At 49.6% G+C, this 16837-nt stretch overlaps 1 protein-coding gene across 1 annotated transcript in view; it reads right to left on the bottom strand.

Annotated features, from left to right (window-relative positions):
* The window catches only part of INTS1 (integrator complex subunit 1), a 74595-nt gene extending 64927 nt beyond the window's left edge, over nucleotides 1–9668 (bottom strand). The window contains exons 1-5 of the mRNA XM_040439432.1: nucleotides 9490–9668; nucleotides 8006–8074; nucleotides 7428–7495; nucleotides 5041–5331; nucleotides 661–857 (exon numbers count right to left, since the gene is read on the bottom strand). Of these exons, the coding sequence (XP_040295366.1) occupies nucleotides 661–857; nucleotides 5041–5331; nucleotides 7428–7485 (546 nt within the window). The 5' untranslated portion in view covers nucleotides 7486–7495; nucleotides 8006–8074; nucleotides 9490–9668. The remainder of the gene's footprint in view (nucleotides 1–660; nucleotides 858–5040; nucleotides 5332–7427; nucleotides 7496–8005; nucleotides 8075–9489) is intronic.
* Nucleotides 9669–16837: the final 7169 nt, after the last annotated feature.

The raw sequence follows: 16837 nt of genomic DNA, 5'->3' as shown, positions 1-16837 counted from the left end.
CCAAACGCTGCTTGCAGCGTTTTGGTGTCCATCTGACGAAACTGAGCCAAACGGATCCGTCCTGACACACAATATAAGTCAATAAGGACGGATCTGTTTTCACTGACACAATCTGGCACAATAGAAAACGGATCCGTCCTCCATTGACTTTAAATGGTGTTCAAGACGGATCCGTCTTGGCTATGTTAAAGATAATACAAACGGATCCGTTCTGAACGGATCAGTCTGTGCAGATCCATGACGGATCCGCACCAAACGCGAGTGTGAAAGTAGCCTTAACCCGATGAAATAGACAGCAGTGTATTACCCCAATATAGTTATCCTAATGGCTATAATTATATTTTAAGGGGTTGTCTGCCCATTTGAAATAAATAAACTCAGAATGCTTGATCAGAATAATAGAAGTAATACCCAACCTACTGTTCCTCTGCCGCTCGCATTCCGATGGTTCCCTGACGGTCTCTGCAGACAGGGACATGTGGCCGCTCAGCCAACCATTGGCCACAGTAGAGACTGGAAGAGGACCCGGGAAGCATCAGAATAAGAGTGGCGGAGGATTAGTAAGATGAGTGCTACTTATTTTATTGTGATCAAAGGGATCTGACATTAGTTACAAAACCTTAACACAAGAGCAGAGAAACCTGCTTGAGAAATTCTTACCTCAATGACACCCTCGGTTGCAAAGATGTTCGGTTTCATTTTTGCCAAAAACATCAGACTCAGGTACAACGTGGGGTCGGGCTTTGCACGGTTCATCTTCATCTGCTTTACGGCTCCACAGAGCACTCCTTCAATTCTGTCATCGTTTCCATCTTGCTCCGAAGCTTCAACGTCATCCAGCAGTGAAGCCGGGGCAACTAAGAGAACAAAGTCATATTGTCAACCCCTAGGAAACTGAAGCCTCGGCATTGACACAAGGAAGCTTACCAGCTAAGGTGGATTGGGTTGTTGGGGGTTCCCGAGTCATCTGAACATGAACATCCCGACCCAGCATTACAAGAGATGAGAGCAGTGAAGGCAGCAGATCGTGTGGAGAGTTTCAAGGTACGAGACAAAAAATGTCCCCCTAGAAAACTTCAAGTACTGACACATAGTTTTGGCTGTGAATTTTTAGGCTTAATATCAACACTTCCCTTCTTTCATTGGGGAACACAGGACCGTGGGTATAGCTGCTGCTAGGAGGCGACACTAGGCTACAAAGTGTTAGATCCTCGCGCCGGCTATATCCCCTCCAGCCTGGAGAGAGCAGATCAGTTTGTGCACAAGGAGTAGGAGGAAAAGAAAACAGAAATTAAATAACAACCAGTGGGTCCGAACCCAAAACTGAGGACCCTACCAGTTAATCAACTGCCGTCACCTGCAGCAAAATTAGAAACAAAAACCAACGGGTGGGCGCTGTGTCCCCCAATGGACTCAGCGAGAGAGATTTTACAGACGAGTCCACAAAAATCTAATTTTCTCGCTCGTATCATTGGGGGACACAGGAACGTGGGACGTCCCAAAGCAGTCCACGGGGAGGGAGAAACCACACTTCCATGGAAGTCACAGCTGCGGGAGTCTAAGACACCGCAGCCCGCAAGACATTGCGGCCCAGAGTGGCGTCTGTTGATGCAAAGGTATGTGACGTGTGCAAGGAAGACCAGGTTGCCGCTTTACACAACTGTAAAGTGTAAGCCTGGTGGAAACGGGCCCAAGAAGCGCCCACCGCCCTGGTCAAATGAGCCGTGATACGTTAGGGGCAATGGCAAATGGCCGGGAGTGATACGCCTCGGCAATGGCAAACCCTTGCGAGGACCCTCAGGAATAACGAACAGTGAGTCGGTACACCGTAACGACTCAAGCGGATAAATAAATCCGCAGGGCACGAACCACGTCCAGCTGGTGGAGGGCCCGTTCCCTAGGATGTGAAGGCGAGGGACAAAATGAGGGGAGAACTATGTCCTTGTTGACATGGAAGGCGGAGATTACCTTCGGAAGAAAGGGACCGCAATTTATACTGAGAAGAGGGGGAGTAAAAGGGAGGGACTGTGGCCACTGCGCTACCAATGAATATAGTTAATGCTTGAATACAAACAAAGGCTGCGGGTGCCGGCCATATCCCATACCCGTCCTCTATTACTGCGCGCTGCGATCCGCCACAATTAACCCCTCAGCTCCTAAGGGATTAATTGCTACAGATCGCAGCATGCAGTCATAGAGGCTGGGTATGGGATATGCCCGGCACACACAGGCTACGTTTGTATTTAAGCGTTAACTATATTCATTAGTGGCGCAGTGCCCACCGTCCCACCCCTCCTGCTCCTCTCTGTTCTCATTGGTGGTCAGCGGCAGCTGCCCACAGTGGGGAGGGAGGGACTCCTCCTTCTCCACTGTGCCGGCTCAGGATAACATGGTACGCGCCGAGAGCGGCGCATGCCATGTTCTATCACGGTAGGGTGATATAGACTAAATCTCTATCGTTGGCCAAATTTATATCGTTTATATCGCCCAGGGGAGGCAGACCGTCGCCGCGGCCGTGTCAACAATCATGCAGAGGAAAATAATCCGCAGTGCTGACTTCTGGAATGCAGTGCTGACTTCTGGAATGCAGTGCTGACTTCTGGAATGCAGTGCTGACTTCTGGAATGCAGTGCTGACTTCTGGAATGCAGTGCTGACTTCTGGAATGCAGTGCTGACTTCTGGAATGCAGTGCTGACTTCTGGAAGTTCACCAGCCAGCTGAAACGTGCCAGGGTGTCCAGAGTCATGCGTAAACTGTCCTCGTTCTGACCGAAGATCGCAGCCTTGACGAGGATGTCATCCAGATAGGGGATCAGGGCGATGCCCCTGTAACGGAGAAGGGCGAGGAGAGGAGCGAGCACCTTCGTAAACACTTGTGGTGCTGTTGCTAGGCCGAAGGGTAGAGCCACGAACTGAATACCCATTCGTCAGAAATGTGGGACCGCCAAACATTCTGGAAAAGAAGGAGCCGACCCCCCACCCGAGAGGGAGTGTGCCGGAGAAGCAGCGAAAGGAGTGCAAACAGGAGCTTGAGGGCCTGGAGCAAACCGGACACTTGGCCTTGCCCTGTGGGAGGTGGGTACTTTTACTGCCCGTGGCCTCAGAGATGATCTCGTCAAACCGAGTATTGAACAGACGAGAACCAGAAAAGGGAAGCCCTGTAAGGGAACACTTTGACGAGGAGTCTGCAGCCCACACTTTAAGTCACACCTCACACCGTATGGCGACCGTGAGTGCGGATGAGCGGGCAACAAGAGAGCCCGTGTCCAAAGAGGCCTCACAGAGGTACTTCCCCGCCAGAGAGATCTGCAGGGCCAAAGACTGGAGGTCTGCCAGGTAAAGATCAGCCACGATGTCCTGGTGCAGGTAAAGGGCCCATTCAGAGACAGCCTTAGCCACCCACGCTTAGGCAAAAATGGGATGAAGCGCGGAGCCAGCCGCCGCAAAGGCAGACTTAGTAAAAGACTCTAGGCGGCGATCCACGGGTCCTGAAGGGACGTGCCATCGGCCACGGGGATAGTGGTATGCTTAGCGAGACACGCGACGGGCGGGGATGATCATTTTGCAACCAAGTCTGGCAGAAAGGGGTTTAACAGATCGAGGTGCTTAGAAGCGCTGAAACGGCGATCTGGATGTCCCATGCCTTGGCAACGATAACAGAAAAATCGTCATGCAAGGGAAAGGTCTTAGGAGCTTGTCTCGAACGGAGAAACGAAACTCCCTGGCAGCTAGACGAAGGAGAGTCGTACTGAACCTGAAAGGTGTCGCTGACAACCACGATCAGGCTATCTGCCATGGAAGCAATCTTAGAAGATTGTTCCTGAGCCAGATCAGAGTCTGAATCAAGTACCTCCCCTTCGGACAGTGTCTCGCCTGGGAGGGAGGACATGTGCGAGCGTGGCCTCGGGGGAGGTGGAGACACCAAGGCGTCAGAAGAGGAAAAATGTCCTGTTCTGGACCACTTGTGGGAAGGTCTGACCCTAGGTTGGTCGCCCGAGGAAGGCACGGGATGCGCAGGTGAGGGCTGGTCAACCAATTGACCCATGAGAGAAAGGGTGGATTGGGAAACTTTCGATAGGTCTTCTACTGCCCGGGACAAGGCACAGGAGCATCGGAGGCTAACTGGAGGAGAGGGCGCACACCGGAGACCCCACCAGAGGGGACAAAAAGGGCCCGAGGCACGCGGAGGCCGGAAAGGCAGCAAACCAGGGTAGGCCGCAAAGGAAACCGGGGGCTAAATTAGTTGCGGCGGCCGGCTGTGAAGCACTTCTGGCTGGCCGAAAACAAAAAGGTGGCACAGGAGGAGCGGGGGCCGCCAGGGGAGAAGGAAAAAAAAGGGCCGAGGCGTACGGGGGACTGGGAAGGCCGCCAACCGAGGTAGGCCCAAATAGGAACTGAAGCCTAAATTAGAGGGGCGGGCGGCGGGAACCACCCATAGCCAGGTAATCCCAAGGGAGGAGGACATTTCGGCCCCAGGGAGGGAAGAAGTGAAGGAGTGGGGAATAGGGGGAAGGGGAACACAGGAATACTTACCCAATCCGGCCTACGCACCCCATCTTCCAGCTCTTTTGTTCACCCTCCCTTGACGGGTCCACCAAAGTAGCAGGAAGCTGGCAAGGAGGGAGGGCAGGATCCAGGTGACCCTTTGGCTGGCGGGAAGCCGGGTAGCGAGGCTGCCCTGGACCTCTTTTTCTTCTTGGGGAGGCTGGACTGGGAGGGAAGAGGCCATGGTCCCCGGGAGGCCAGGCTGCCCTGTTCCTCCAACCTGAAAAAGGAACGAAATAAAAATAAAAAATAGCAGAAACTGATCTGCTCTCTCCAGGCTGGAGGGGATATAGCCGGCGGAAGGAGCTAACACTTTTCAGCCTAGTGTCGCCTCCTAGCGGCAGCTATACCCACGGTCCTGTGTCCCCCAATGATACGAGCGATAAATACTGCATGTCTTAAGTACATCAGCAACTCTTCTTCTAGATCTCTGAGGTTACAAAACTCAGTACAGAACATCAATACAATAGAGAATATCAGAATTAGGATGACCACCTTCAATTGGGACAACAGACGGCTCCTTGATGGATGGAGAGATGGCCCTCTTCTCAGCTACGGCAGCTTCAGCCAGTCGTCCCAATGCACTCAGAGGGGGGGTGGAAGAAAGCTTAGGGCGTTTTGTGAGTTGAGTCAGCGCCGAAGTGCTGGCTAAGGCAGATGAGGCCTCACGCTTCCTTTCAGAGGTCAATCCAGGAGCGGGTGGCTTAAGAAGATTGGTGGGGGCTTTGGAGTCACTGGCTTGCCCCTTGTTGCCTAAAGCAATGAAATCCCCTGGAGGAGGATGACCTGCAAATAAACAGAAGAAACAAAACACTTGTATAAAAAATGCCCTGTATTTGAAGTGAATTCCATGTTTTTTTTTGTTTGTTTTTTTACAAGAAATATTGGCGTCTTTTTTTATTTTTTAAATATCTAAAGAAAAAAAAAAGAAAAATTCTCGTATTTTTAAAATCCAGGAGAAGAATATGGGAATAATGACAGAAAAATAAAATACATACAGCATTTTGGGGATAGAGACTAAAAACACTACAAAAAAAAAAAAGCTTGTATGTAGTTTATTTGTACGACCTATAAAAAAAATGCAGGGAAAAAAAAAATAAAAAATCGGACCCTAAGAGGGTTTTCCAGGAGGCATGCTCTCCGATCTGACACTGGGTATGGGGAGATGCAACCACACACTGGGCACATGGATGGCGAGGTGACTGTCCAGTCAAGCTAGTATCCAGCATGGGTCCAATTAGCTGAAAAAGAACCTGTGCAGACACTTGCTGAGCTTTGTACGCTTTCCTCGGGAAATGTATCACCCAATGTGAAGCTGCGACTCTCGTCGATCAATGTCAGATCGGGCAGCGGAGTATGCCTGCAGAACCCCTAAATTAATTTGACAATCTTTAAGGCAGGCATTATGTAAGAGCACTTGCCCACATTTATGATTCTGAGTTTACTAGGGAAGTGCACTGTGACTCTTTGAACGGAACCCGTTACTGCACAAAGAATTATTTACAAAGAGGACAAAACCGTGGTCACTAAATAGTCACCAGTAAGAAACTGGGAGCAGAGCAATATCTGCAGTCCCCAGAGCTCCGGTGAGTGCGATGGCTCCCTGACACAGCTGATCGGCGGGGGGTGCCGGGACTTGGACCCCGCGGATGTGATAACGATGACCTATCCTGAGGATGGGTCATCATTATATAATCACCGGATAACCCCATTAAAGGGCTTTTAATATTGATGACCTATCCTCAGGATAGGTCATCGATATCAGATCGACTCCCGGGACCCCTCGCCAATCCGCTGTATGAAGAGGAGGCACACGCCGTGTTTGCATGCTGTCTCCTGTCTGTCTTCCTGCTCGTTGCTGCTATGTGTATGGCAAGCAGGAAGAGAGAGACAGGAGACGGCACGCGCGCACAGTGCGCGCCTTCTCTTCATACAGCTGATCGGCGGGGGTGCCGGGTGTTGCGCCCCCGTCGATCTGATATTGATGACCTATCCTGAGGATGGATCATCATTATTATTAAAAGCAAGGGAAACCCCTTTAAATGCATGCCCCCATACATATTAGGGTATGGTTGGCTGCCCCAGCCATTTTAGCTCGGACCGATCAGCAATCTAATGTGTATGGAGAGCTCCCGAGTCTCCCCTGATGTTGAGAGAGCGAAGGATTGGGTGCTTTGAATTCATGCCGGATTCTTTTGCTTTCCTGAGAGAGCTGTCAGATAACTCCTCTCTCTGACAAGGCATGCATACTTGGCCAAATAGAGCTAGTATGTACATGGGGGAGTCGGGGGGATATAGTCGTCAACCGTTCCACCAACAGCTATTGAAGATGTGCGGGCAGCTTTACAGGTCACTTATATAGTGGGTTGGTTACAATTTAGTTGTTATACAATTCAAAGAAAATTTGATAAAAAAAATATATAATAATGAGAATTAAAGGGGTTTTCTCATCTCAGACAATGTCTTATAGGTACGGGTCCCACACCTATATCGAGAACGGAGCCCCAAAAGTGAAGGAGGGTGCACTGCGCATGCGCAGCCGCCCTCCATTCAGTTCTATGGGGCCGCCGAAAATAGTCGAGCACTGGCTTGGCTATTGCCGTCTGCCCCATAGAAACTAATGGGAGCATCGGCCGCGCATGTGTGGCACGCTCCCATTCACTTCTATGGGAGAAGCGGGGATTAGGGCTTGGTGGTGGACGGACCCCGAGAAATCTGGGGTCCTTCAGCCATAGCGCTCCCCGCTCCGTTCTCGATATAGGTGCGGGTCCCAGCGGTGGGACATATCCTAGCGATGTGCCCCCATTGTCTAAGATGCGAACACCCCTTTGAAGGGGATTTGACAGAGAACATTCTTCACATTGTGGACAACATTGATATACCTGAGGATTTCCCTGCAGCGCTGGGCCGACGCACGGCAGTTGCCTTCGGGCGATTCATCGTGTCAACCCTATGGAAAATAAAGCACAATGGAGAAAAATGAATAAGACGAGCCGACATTTTCCTAGTGAACGATGGTGCTTTTTCCAAATTCTGAGGTATGAAATGTATGATCTTACCGGAATAGGGCCCGCAGCACTACATTATTAAGAACAACCGAGGTCATCATGGAAGATAAATATATTGTGACCCCATCATAGGAGCCGTGCAGAGATTCCAAAACCCAGTCACATGTATCCCCCGCACAGACCCCAAAACCAGGCGGCGCATGCACTGTATAACACCAGGATGCACTGTGCCACCTCTTCACATTTCCAAAGCCATAGTTATTCTATTCTCTGCTTCCACGTTATGTCACCTTCTCCCCAGGACGTGGAACATACTGCTTCACTGACCCACTGCACGTGAACTAGCTTTCTAGGAAACGCTGAGGCCGTATTACAGTGGTCCCACGCTTTTACTGCCACCAATGATCACCATGTAGCCACCGGCTAAACCTACAAAATGAAAATAACCTTACCTAAAATATCTTCACGGTATGGTGAAAGGACGAGCAGGAGGTTCTGGAATCCTTCTACATCTCAGGTGCCTGCAAACAAAAAGAAATATGGGGCGTAAAGCAACATAATGCTTCTTTACTACCAGCAAATAGTCCAATGTTCCTCTACCTGGTGCAAAACTACTACTCCCAGCATGCTCTGACAGCTGACAAACTAAAGGGTTGGGGAGCACGGCTATAGTCATAGGCAGAGAGTGACGACGTCCGTGTTCACTTATTACATAGGAGGAGACAGACTTGAAAGGGACTTCCTAGGAGTCAACTGACGGAGCCCAAGATCCCTTCTGATTCTATCAAAAGTCATTATTAGCAGCTTGATTCACTGACAGCAAACAGTGATCCTGAAAATGAACTAAGATACACAGTACACTACAAAATGACAGATCGTTTCAGTAGAAAGATGGAGTGGAACACATCAGGACTTGCGCCTGAGTGGTAGACAATATGGTCCCCGTAAAGAGGGCGCCGTCCTCCAGGGAGAAGAGCAGCCTCTTCCTAGGCCGGCGACGTCATGTTCATCAGTCAACATGGTCTAGGCCAGGGCTGGCCAACCTGTTGTGAAACTACAATTCCCACCATGCCCTGCTGTAGGCTGATAGTTGTAGACAGTCTGGGCATGCTGGGAGTTGTAGTTCTCCAACAGCTGGAGCGCCGCAGGTTGGCCATCCCTGGTCTAGGCATGGGGCAGAGCTGCAATACCAAGCACAACCGCTATCCAATGTACGGCGCTGTGCTCGGCGACCCGCGAGGAGGCCGAGGCACTCACAGAGCACTGATTAGTGTGGGTGCCAGGAGTCTGACCCCCTGTCAATCTGATGGATAGGCCATGAATAGTCAATTCTTCTCAGGATAAGTCATCAGTATCGGATTGTGGGGGTCCAACACCCAGGATCCCCGCCGATAACTATTTGAGAAGGTACCGACACCAAGCACAGCGCCATCCATTGTATAGTGGCCATGCTTGGCATTGCAGCTCAGCAAGTTCTTCCCAACACATGAGGATTTTGGTGGAGATCTGCGGCGGATTTCACGACATCCGTTTTTTGAGGATCCATTGTAATAATGCCTGTCCTTTTCCACAAAACGGACTTGTGGACAGACACGGAATACACAGTCACTTACGTTTTTTAGCGGCCCCATCGAAATGAAAAAAATACAAAAAATACGTTTGTGTGCATGAGCCCGGACCAATCAGATTCAAGCTTTCTTTTTCTGACCTTATGGAAGATGAGAGCAGCAATCTGATTGGTTTCTATGGAGTTCTGATACATCTCCCCCAGAGAACAAGCAGAACATGAGACATTTTTATGCTGCTGTCATGGTAGTCACTGTGCGACATTTCAATCACATGTCGCACGTCTAGGACAAAGTAGCGCCATCTATAAAATCTCCCAAGACTTTTCCATACAAAACAGCGTATACCACATACACGGCACCGTACACACCACAAAAGGGCACCGGGAGAAGACGCAGACTATGCTCCGGCCTGTCCTACATCCGGGATTCACACCGCCCCATCACTAGCTGCCTGTGACCGGGGCTTCAAGGGGAGAACGGGAATCCTCGCTCCTCAGCACAACAATGCCATTCTGCGCCGACTCCTCTCTACTTCCAAGTCTTCCGGGTGCCGCGTCCTGGTGACGTCATTGCAGCGCAAGGACGTACGACACATCGCCCCGCCCCCTGGAGGCAAGACCTTCTTGTGAGTGGTTGTATGCGAGGAGGGGGCGGGGCGATCGAACCTCATACAAGATCCTTGAGATGTGGGCACTGGAGTGATAGCCCCAATATAATAGGCTGGTGACCGACCTAAAACTCCCAGCATGCAGCTGTCCAAGGCATGCTAGGAGTTGTAGTTTTGCAGCTGTTAAGTCAGTTTGGGAGTTGTAGTTCTGCAGCTGTCAGGGAAAGTTGGGAGATGTAGTTTTGCAGCTGTCAGGGTATTGTGGGAGTTGTAGTTTTGTAGCTGTCAGGACATTCTGGGAGTTGTAGTTTTGTAGCTGTCAGGACATTGTGGGAGTTGTAGTTTTGCAGCTGTCAGGACATTGTGGGAGTTGTAGTTTTGCAGCTGTCAGGACATTGTGGGAGTTGTAGTTTTGCAGCTGTCAGAACATTGTGGGAGTTGTAGTTTTGCAGCTGTCAGGACATTGTGGGAGTTGTAGTTTTGCAGCTGTCAGGACATTCTGGGAGTTGTAGTTTTGTAGCTGTCAGGACATTGTGGGAGTTGTAGTTTTGTAGCTGTCAGGACATTGTGGGAGTTGTAGTTTTCCAACTGTCAGGACATTGTGGGAGTTGTAGTTTTGCAGCTGTCAGGATATTCTGGGAGTTGTAGTCTTGCAGCTGTCAGGACATTCTGGGAGTTGTAGTCTTGCAGCTGTCAGGACATCATGGGAGTTGTAGTTTTGTAGCTGTCAGGACATTGTGGGAGTTGTAGTTTTGCAGCTGTCAGGATATTCTGGGAGTTGTAGTTTTGCAGCTGTCAGGACATTCTGGGAGTTGTAGTCTTGCAGCTGTCAGGACATTCTGGGAGTTGTAGTTTTGCAGCTGTCAGGACATTCTGGGAGTTGTAGTTTTGTAGCTGTCAGGACATTGTGGGAGTTGTAGTTTTGCAGCTGTCAGGACATTGTGGGAGTTGTAGTTTTGTAGCTGTCAGGACATTGTGGGAGTTGTAGTTTTGCAGCTGTCAGGACATTGTGGGAGTTGTAGTTTTGCAGCTGTCAGGACATTGTGGGAGTTGTAGTTTTGCAGCAGCTGGATTCCCACAGATTAGAGAGCAGGGGTCTAATACATTGCTATTTCCAGTATTAGTAGTAAGTGCCCCTGGCATGGTGCCAGTCATAACAGTGCCTGCTGCACTCCAGTGACCAGAGGTCTCACTGATTCACCAGCCATTAGAATCACCCGCTCTGAGATTTGCATTTCACGACTTTAAGAAAATATCAACATCAGACGAACATGTCAGTTCTGAGTGTCGTAAACTCACGCTTCCTGCAGACCATTCACTCACATCAGCGAGTCTTTCGTCAACATCGGAGCCGGTTGGGGCAGGCTTCCATTTTCCCGTCATGGACCAAATGGTCGGTGTAATAGTTGGCGAATGTGAATCTGTTCTGCACTCGGACAGCACCTCGGCGTGATGAGCCCTTGTGGTCCCTTCTCCTTTGCACCCATCAGGTCCCTCCAGCTCCTCTCTGTCAGGACAGCATGGTGTAAGATCTCTGCCGTCTGTCATTTATACGGATGTGTGGTTTTTAAAGGGGTATTCCAAAGGATACGCCATAAATGTCCAATAGATGTCTGTCCCACCTCTGGGACTCACTCCCATCTCAAGAACTGGGTCCCAATACACCCAGATGGGCATGGAGAGGCGTGCGTGTCTGCCTCCATTTACTTCAGTGTCACTTCTGAAAATGGCTGAGTGCGCTTACTTCGCTCTTTTCGGAAGTGCTAATGAAGTGATTAGACCGATGCACAGTGACCACCTCTCCATCCCTGCATTACTTTATCTACATGATAACTGCCATTTGCTGAAGTGAGACAATCCCTTTAAGGACAGGGCAATTTTCCATTTTTGCGTTTTTGCTTCCTGCCTTCCATAACTTTTTGTTTCTTTGGAGGTGAAGCGACGAAAAAGCTGTGAATCAGACGTTGTGATTATTTTTTTCCATGACAGCGTTGACCGTATGGGATGAATACGTTTATGTTTTAATGGTACAGACGTTTTGGGGATGTGGCGAGGCAAAGGATCTGTATTTTTTTTTTATTGTTTATTTTTATTATGGGCAAAGGGAGGTGATTTGAATTGTTATATGGCAGCACATCTTATAGTATGAATGCTAATGGCCGCTTCCATTATGGAAGTAGTCATTAGCATGCGGGAGGCATGTGGAGGTGAGAGCAGCGCTGCGCTGGCTGTAGTTACCTCCCCTGGTCTTCTCCCGGGTCTCGCTGTGGTGTCCTGACCACGCGCTGTGCATCATCAGGTCACAGTACACTGCGGGACCTGGAAAAAGTGGTGCGGTGAGCCCTGGATATGCGGCACTGTCCTGAGCAAGCGAGGTAAGTTTATTTTTTTTTTTATTTTTTAAGTCTGATCTGAGGTCTGATGGGTGCTGGGGCAGGTGCTATCTGAGGCTGAGTGGGGTCCGATTATAGGGCTGATAGGGGCTGGGGGGTCCGATCTGATGCTGAGTGGACCTGGGGGGGTCCGATGGGTGCTGGGGCAGGTGCTATCTGAGGCTAAGTGGGGTGTGATCTGATGCTGAGTGGACCTGGGGGGTCTTATGGGTGCTGGGGCAGGTGCTATCTGAGGCTGAGTGGGGTCCGATCAGAGGCTGATAGGGGCTGGGGGGTCCGATCGGATGCTGAGAGGACCTGGGGGGGTCTTATGGGTGCTGTGGCAGGTGCTATCTGAGGCTAAGTGGGGTCCGATCAGAGGCTGATATGGGATGGGGGGTCCGATCTGATGCTGAGAGGACTTGGGGGGGGTCTGATGGGTGCTGGGGCAGGTGTTATCTGAGGCTAAGTGGGGTGCGATCTGATGCTGAGTGGACCTGGGGGGTCTGATCTGAGGTTGATAGGGTCCCATCTGAGTCTGATAGGGGGCTGATCTGATGCTAATGGAGGCTGGGGGGGGTCTGATATGAGGCTAATGGTGGTTGAAGGGTCTTACTGAGGCTAATGGAGCTTGGGGGTCTGATCTGAGGTCTGATGAGGATTGGGGGTCTCATAAGGGTCTGATTGAAGGTCTAATAAAGAATGGGGGTCTGATTCGGAAGTCTGCTCTGAGGTCTGATGGAAAATATTATATTTTATCTTGTCAGACCATCCTTGCTGCAGCGTATAATATGTAAGTTCTGGAAAACCACACATCCACATAAGTGACGGAAGGCTGAAATCAGAATGTCTCTGTACTATGCTCCCCTCACACAGGGTAGCAGAAGGGAGCTGATAGGTTTCCTTGCACAAGATTTCGGGGAGACTTAAGAGTACGGTCACACATAGCATATCCACATTTGCAGTGGCGATTCAGCACTGCATTGTTCGGATTTTGCAGCCAATTTCTCCCTCTGCATTGCAAAGCGTGAAATCTGCGGCAAAAAATTGACATGCTGCGTATTTAAAGGGTCAATTAATTTACATAAAACTTCTGATATATCAAAGGTTTTAGTCGGTGAGGGGTCTGAGTGCTGAGACCCCCACTAATCATAGAATGAGGGTATATCGTGCTGTCTGTCCTCGCTGCACGAGACGACTCCATAGAAGTCTATGGGCCCGTCTCAATTCCGTCCCCTGCGGCAAGGAGAGAGTGCGATATGCGCCACTTCTCTCTCCTCATTCTAGGGATTGGTGGTGGTCTCAGCACTCAGACCCCCACCGATCAAAACATTTGCTATGCCTCTATGACAGGCATCCTCAAACTGCGGCCCTCCAGCTGTTGTAAAACTACAACTCCCACAATGCCCTGCTGTAGGCTGATACCTGTAGGCTGTTCGGGCATGCTGGGAGTTGTAGGGCCGCAGTTTGAGGATGCCTGCTCTGATATATGAAAAGTTTTAAGAAAACTCAGTGACCCTTTAAAAATCCCCACTGCGGGTCAAATTAAGGCCTCATGCACACAACCATGGGGCCGCGATGCCCATGTTGCGGACCGCAAAACTCGGGCTTCGGCCGTGTGCACTCCGCATCGCGGCGCGGATCCATTGACTTCGATGGGTCTAGGATCTGAAAGATGGGTCGATAGATAGCACTATCTTTTGCGATGTGGAGTGCACACGGCCAATGCCCGTTTTTTGCGGACTGGAGCATGGGCACAGCGGCCCCACAGTCGTGTGCATGATGCATTGCCTACATTTTTTTTGCAGCATATGGATGGGGTTTCTTGAAGTCTCATCCTCTCTGCTGGCACTGTAAAAAGCTGCAGATCTGCCGCAGCAAATTAGCTACGTGAAAATGCTGAGATTTGCTGTCAGTTTGCCACCTGGGATGTGCCTCTGAAATGTGTTCTCAGAAATGTCACCCCTACCATGCAAAAATAAAAAAGAGGCTAGTGTTAGGCTTCGTTCACGGAAAGGACGGAGAAGGCACATAACTGACGCCAAACTGAGCCCTAAGGACCCCATAGACTATAATGGGGTCCGTTATGTTTCCGCTCAGAAGATGATTTTGAATCGGAGACAAAAGTCCTGCGCGCACAACTTTTGTCTCCGCTCCAAAATCATCTTCTGAGCGGAAAGATAACGGACCCCATTATAGTCTATGGGGTCCTAAGGGCTCCGTTTGCCTCAGTTATGTCCCTTCTCCATCCTTTTCCTAAACGGAGCAGGAGAACGGAAAGGCTGAACGGTGATGTGAACGAAGCCTTAGGCTAGTTTCACACAGGCGTCAAAGAAACCCGGAGTTCTCTGGATCCAGCGTCGCCGGATAGTGCCACGTGCCTGCCGGACCTCTTTGACTATAATGGGATGCGGTGGGGATCCGACCAGGATTCAAATGGACAAAAACTGTTGCTTGCAGCAATTTTTGTCCAGCTGAATCCTGGCTGATATACTGGGGAGCGGCCGCATACCATTATAGTCAATAGGGTCCAGCAGGCACGCAGCGCTAGGCGACTGTCGGATCCAGACTCATTTAAGTAGCCTAAATTGATTTGCAATTTCTGCAGCGGAAACCTGCAGCCCATAGGCCTGCCCTCCTGAAACTACAACTCCCAGAAGCCTCCTTTCACTTCTTTAGGAGTAAGGCTACTTTCACACTTGCGTTTGGAGCGGATCCGTCTGGTGTCTGTACAGACGGATCCGCTACTATAATGCAAACGCTTGGATCCGTTCAGAACGGATTCGTTTGCATAACAGTTTTTTTTCAGATCAGATTTTTCACTTTGACAGTATATTCTAACACAGAGGCGTTCCCATGGTGATGGGGACGCTTCAAGGGCAGACCCCCCCCCCCCCCCCCTGTTTTTAACTCATTGGTGGCCAGTGCGGCCTCACCTCTCCCCCCCCCCCCCCCCCCCCCCCTAGTTAAAATCACGTTCCGAATCCCCCATCATTGGTGGCCAGTGCGGCAGTCATGTACTTGTACACAGTTCTTTTAGTATATTCTAACTTGAAGCGTCCCCATCACCATGGGAACGCCTCTGTGTTAGAATATACTGTCGAATCTGAGTTTCACGATCTAACTCAAATCCGATGGTATATTCTAACATAGAGGCGTTCCCATGGTGATGGGGACGCTTCAAGTTAAAATATACCATCGGATTGGAGAAAACTCCGATCCTATGGTATATTAACTCCTGACTTTACATTGAAAGTCAATGGGGGACGGATCAGTTTGAAATTGCACCATATTGTGTCAACGTCAAACGGATCCGTCCCCATTGACTTGCATTGTAAGTCTGGACGGATCCGTTTGGCTCCGCACGGCCAGGCGGACATGAAAACGCTGCAAGCTGCGTTCGCGTGTCCGCCTGCTGAGCGGAACGGAGGCCAACGGTGCCAAACTGATGCATTCTGAGCGGATCCGCATCCACTCAGAATGCATTGCAGGGATCTCAAGTCTCCCGGAGGTTCAGGGAGTCTCCCGCTATTGGCTCCCTGACGCCTGCATGTGAGACAATATATCCCGAAAGGTTTATCTCAGTCAGATAGCAGAGAGATAAGAGAAGTGACAGGACACAGAGTTTAGTTTACAGGTTGAATTAACCCTTTAGGGTCAAATTGGCTTCTCAAGGAGATATATATGTTAAAGGCATCCCTTCTTCTGTCTCATTCAGTAGCTATAGAACTATTGAGAGAGATGCATTTTTTTGAAAATACATTTACACATTTAACCCTCCATTTTAATTATATTATTTACCCCAGTGTTAAATTCACACCCCCTGGATGCTTTAATCATATATATAAATAGGATAATTTGGGACAGGGTAATGAGCCCAGTCCTCCACACCATAGAGCAAAGTGTGCAGATACTGCTTATGTTTGGAAAATGTAATAAAAAGTTTGTGAAAAAAAGAAAAAGAAAACCTCCCTGAAATGAGAAGTGCAGCTCCCTGAAATGAGTTTTTGCAGGTTGGGATGTCTGGCATTGGGGCAGTACGGATGCGTTCGGGGCCGCTTGTGAGAGCCTTCAAAGGGAACTCACAAGCTGAACCCCGAACGCAAGTGTGAAAGTAGCCTTACAAGAACACCCGAGTAAGTGTGCATGCTGGGAGTTGTAGTTTCACTGCAACTGGAGTGCCCCAGGTTGCTGAACCCTGCTCTAAGGCAATGTTCACCTACCTGTGACTCTCCAGCTGTTGCAAAACTATAGGGAGCATGATGGGAGTTGTATCTTTGTAACAGCTGGAGCCACAGGCTGGAGATCAATGAACTAAGGCCTCATCTTTTTAGAAGACACTTTGGGATGCCCACAGATTCCAGGTTTCATTTTCAAGTACAAGTAACAGAAAGAAAAAGTGGGGGGGGGGGTGGACAAAAAACAAAAACCATGGTTGCCCATAGCAACCAATCACATGACGGTTTTCTTTCTGTTACCGAAAAATGAAAACTGGAATATCTGATCGGTTGCCCATAGCAACCAATCACATGACGTTTCTCATTCTGTTACTGAAAAATGAAAGCTGGAATCTTATTGGTTGCCCATAGCATCCAATCACATGACGTTTCTCATTCTGTTACCGGAAAATAAAAGCTGGAATCTGATTGGTTGCTATGAGCAACCACGCTAGCTTACATTAGTAATAATAATAAAGACTAATAGGACGCAAGAATAAAGGAAGAAATATAATTAATC

The sequence above is a fragment of the Bufo bufo genome, chromosome 7 (assembly GCF_905171765.1).
Source record: "Bufo bufo chromosome 7, aBufBuf1.1, whole genome shotgun sequence".
NCBI classification, from domain to species: domain Eukaryota; kingdom Metazoa; phylum Chordata; class Amphibia; order Anura; family Bufonidae; genus Bufo; species Bufo bufo.
The sequence above is the reverse complement of the archived record's forward strand: the minus strand, read 5'-3'. Positions and strand labels throughout refer to the sequence as shown.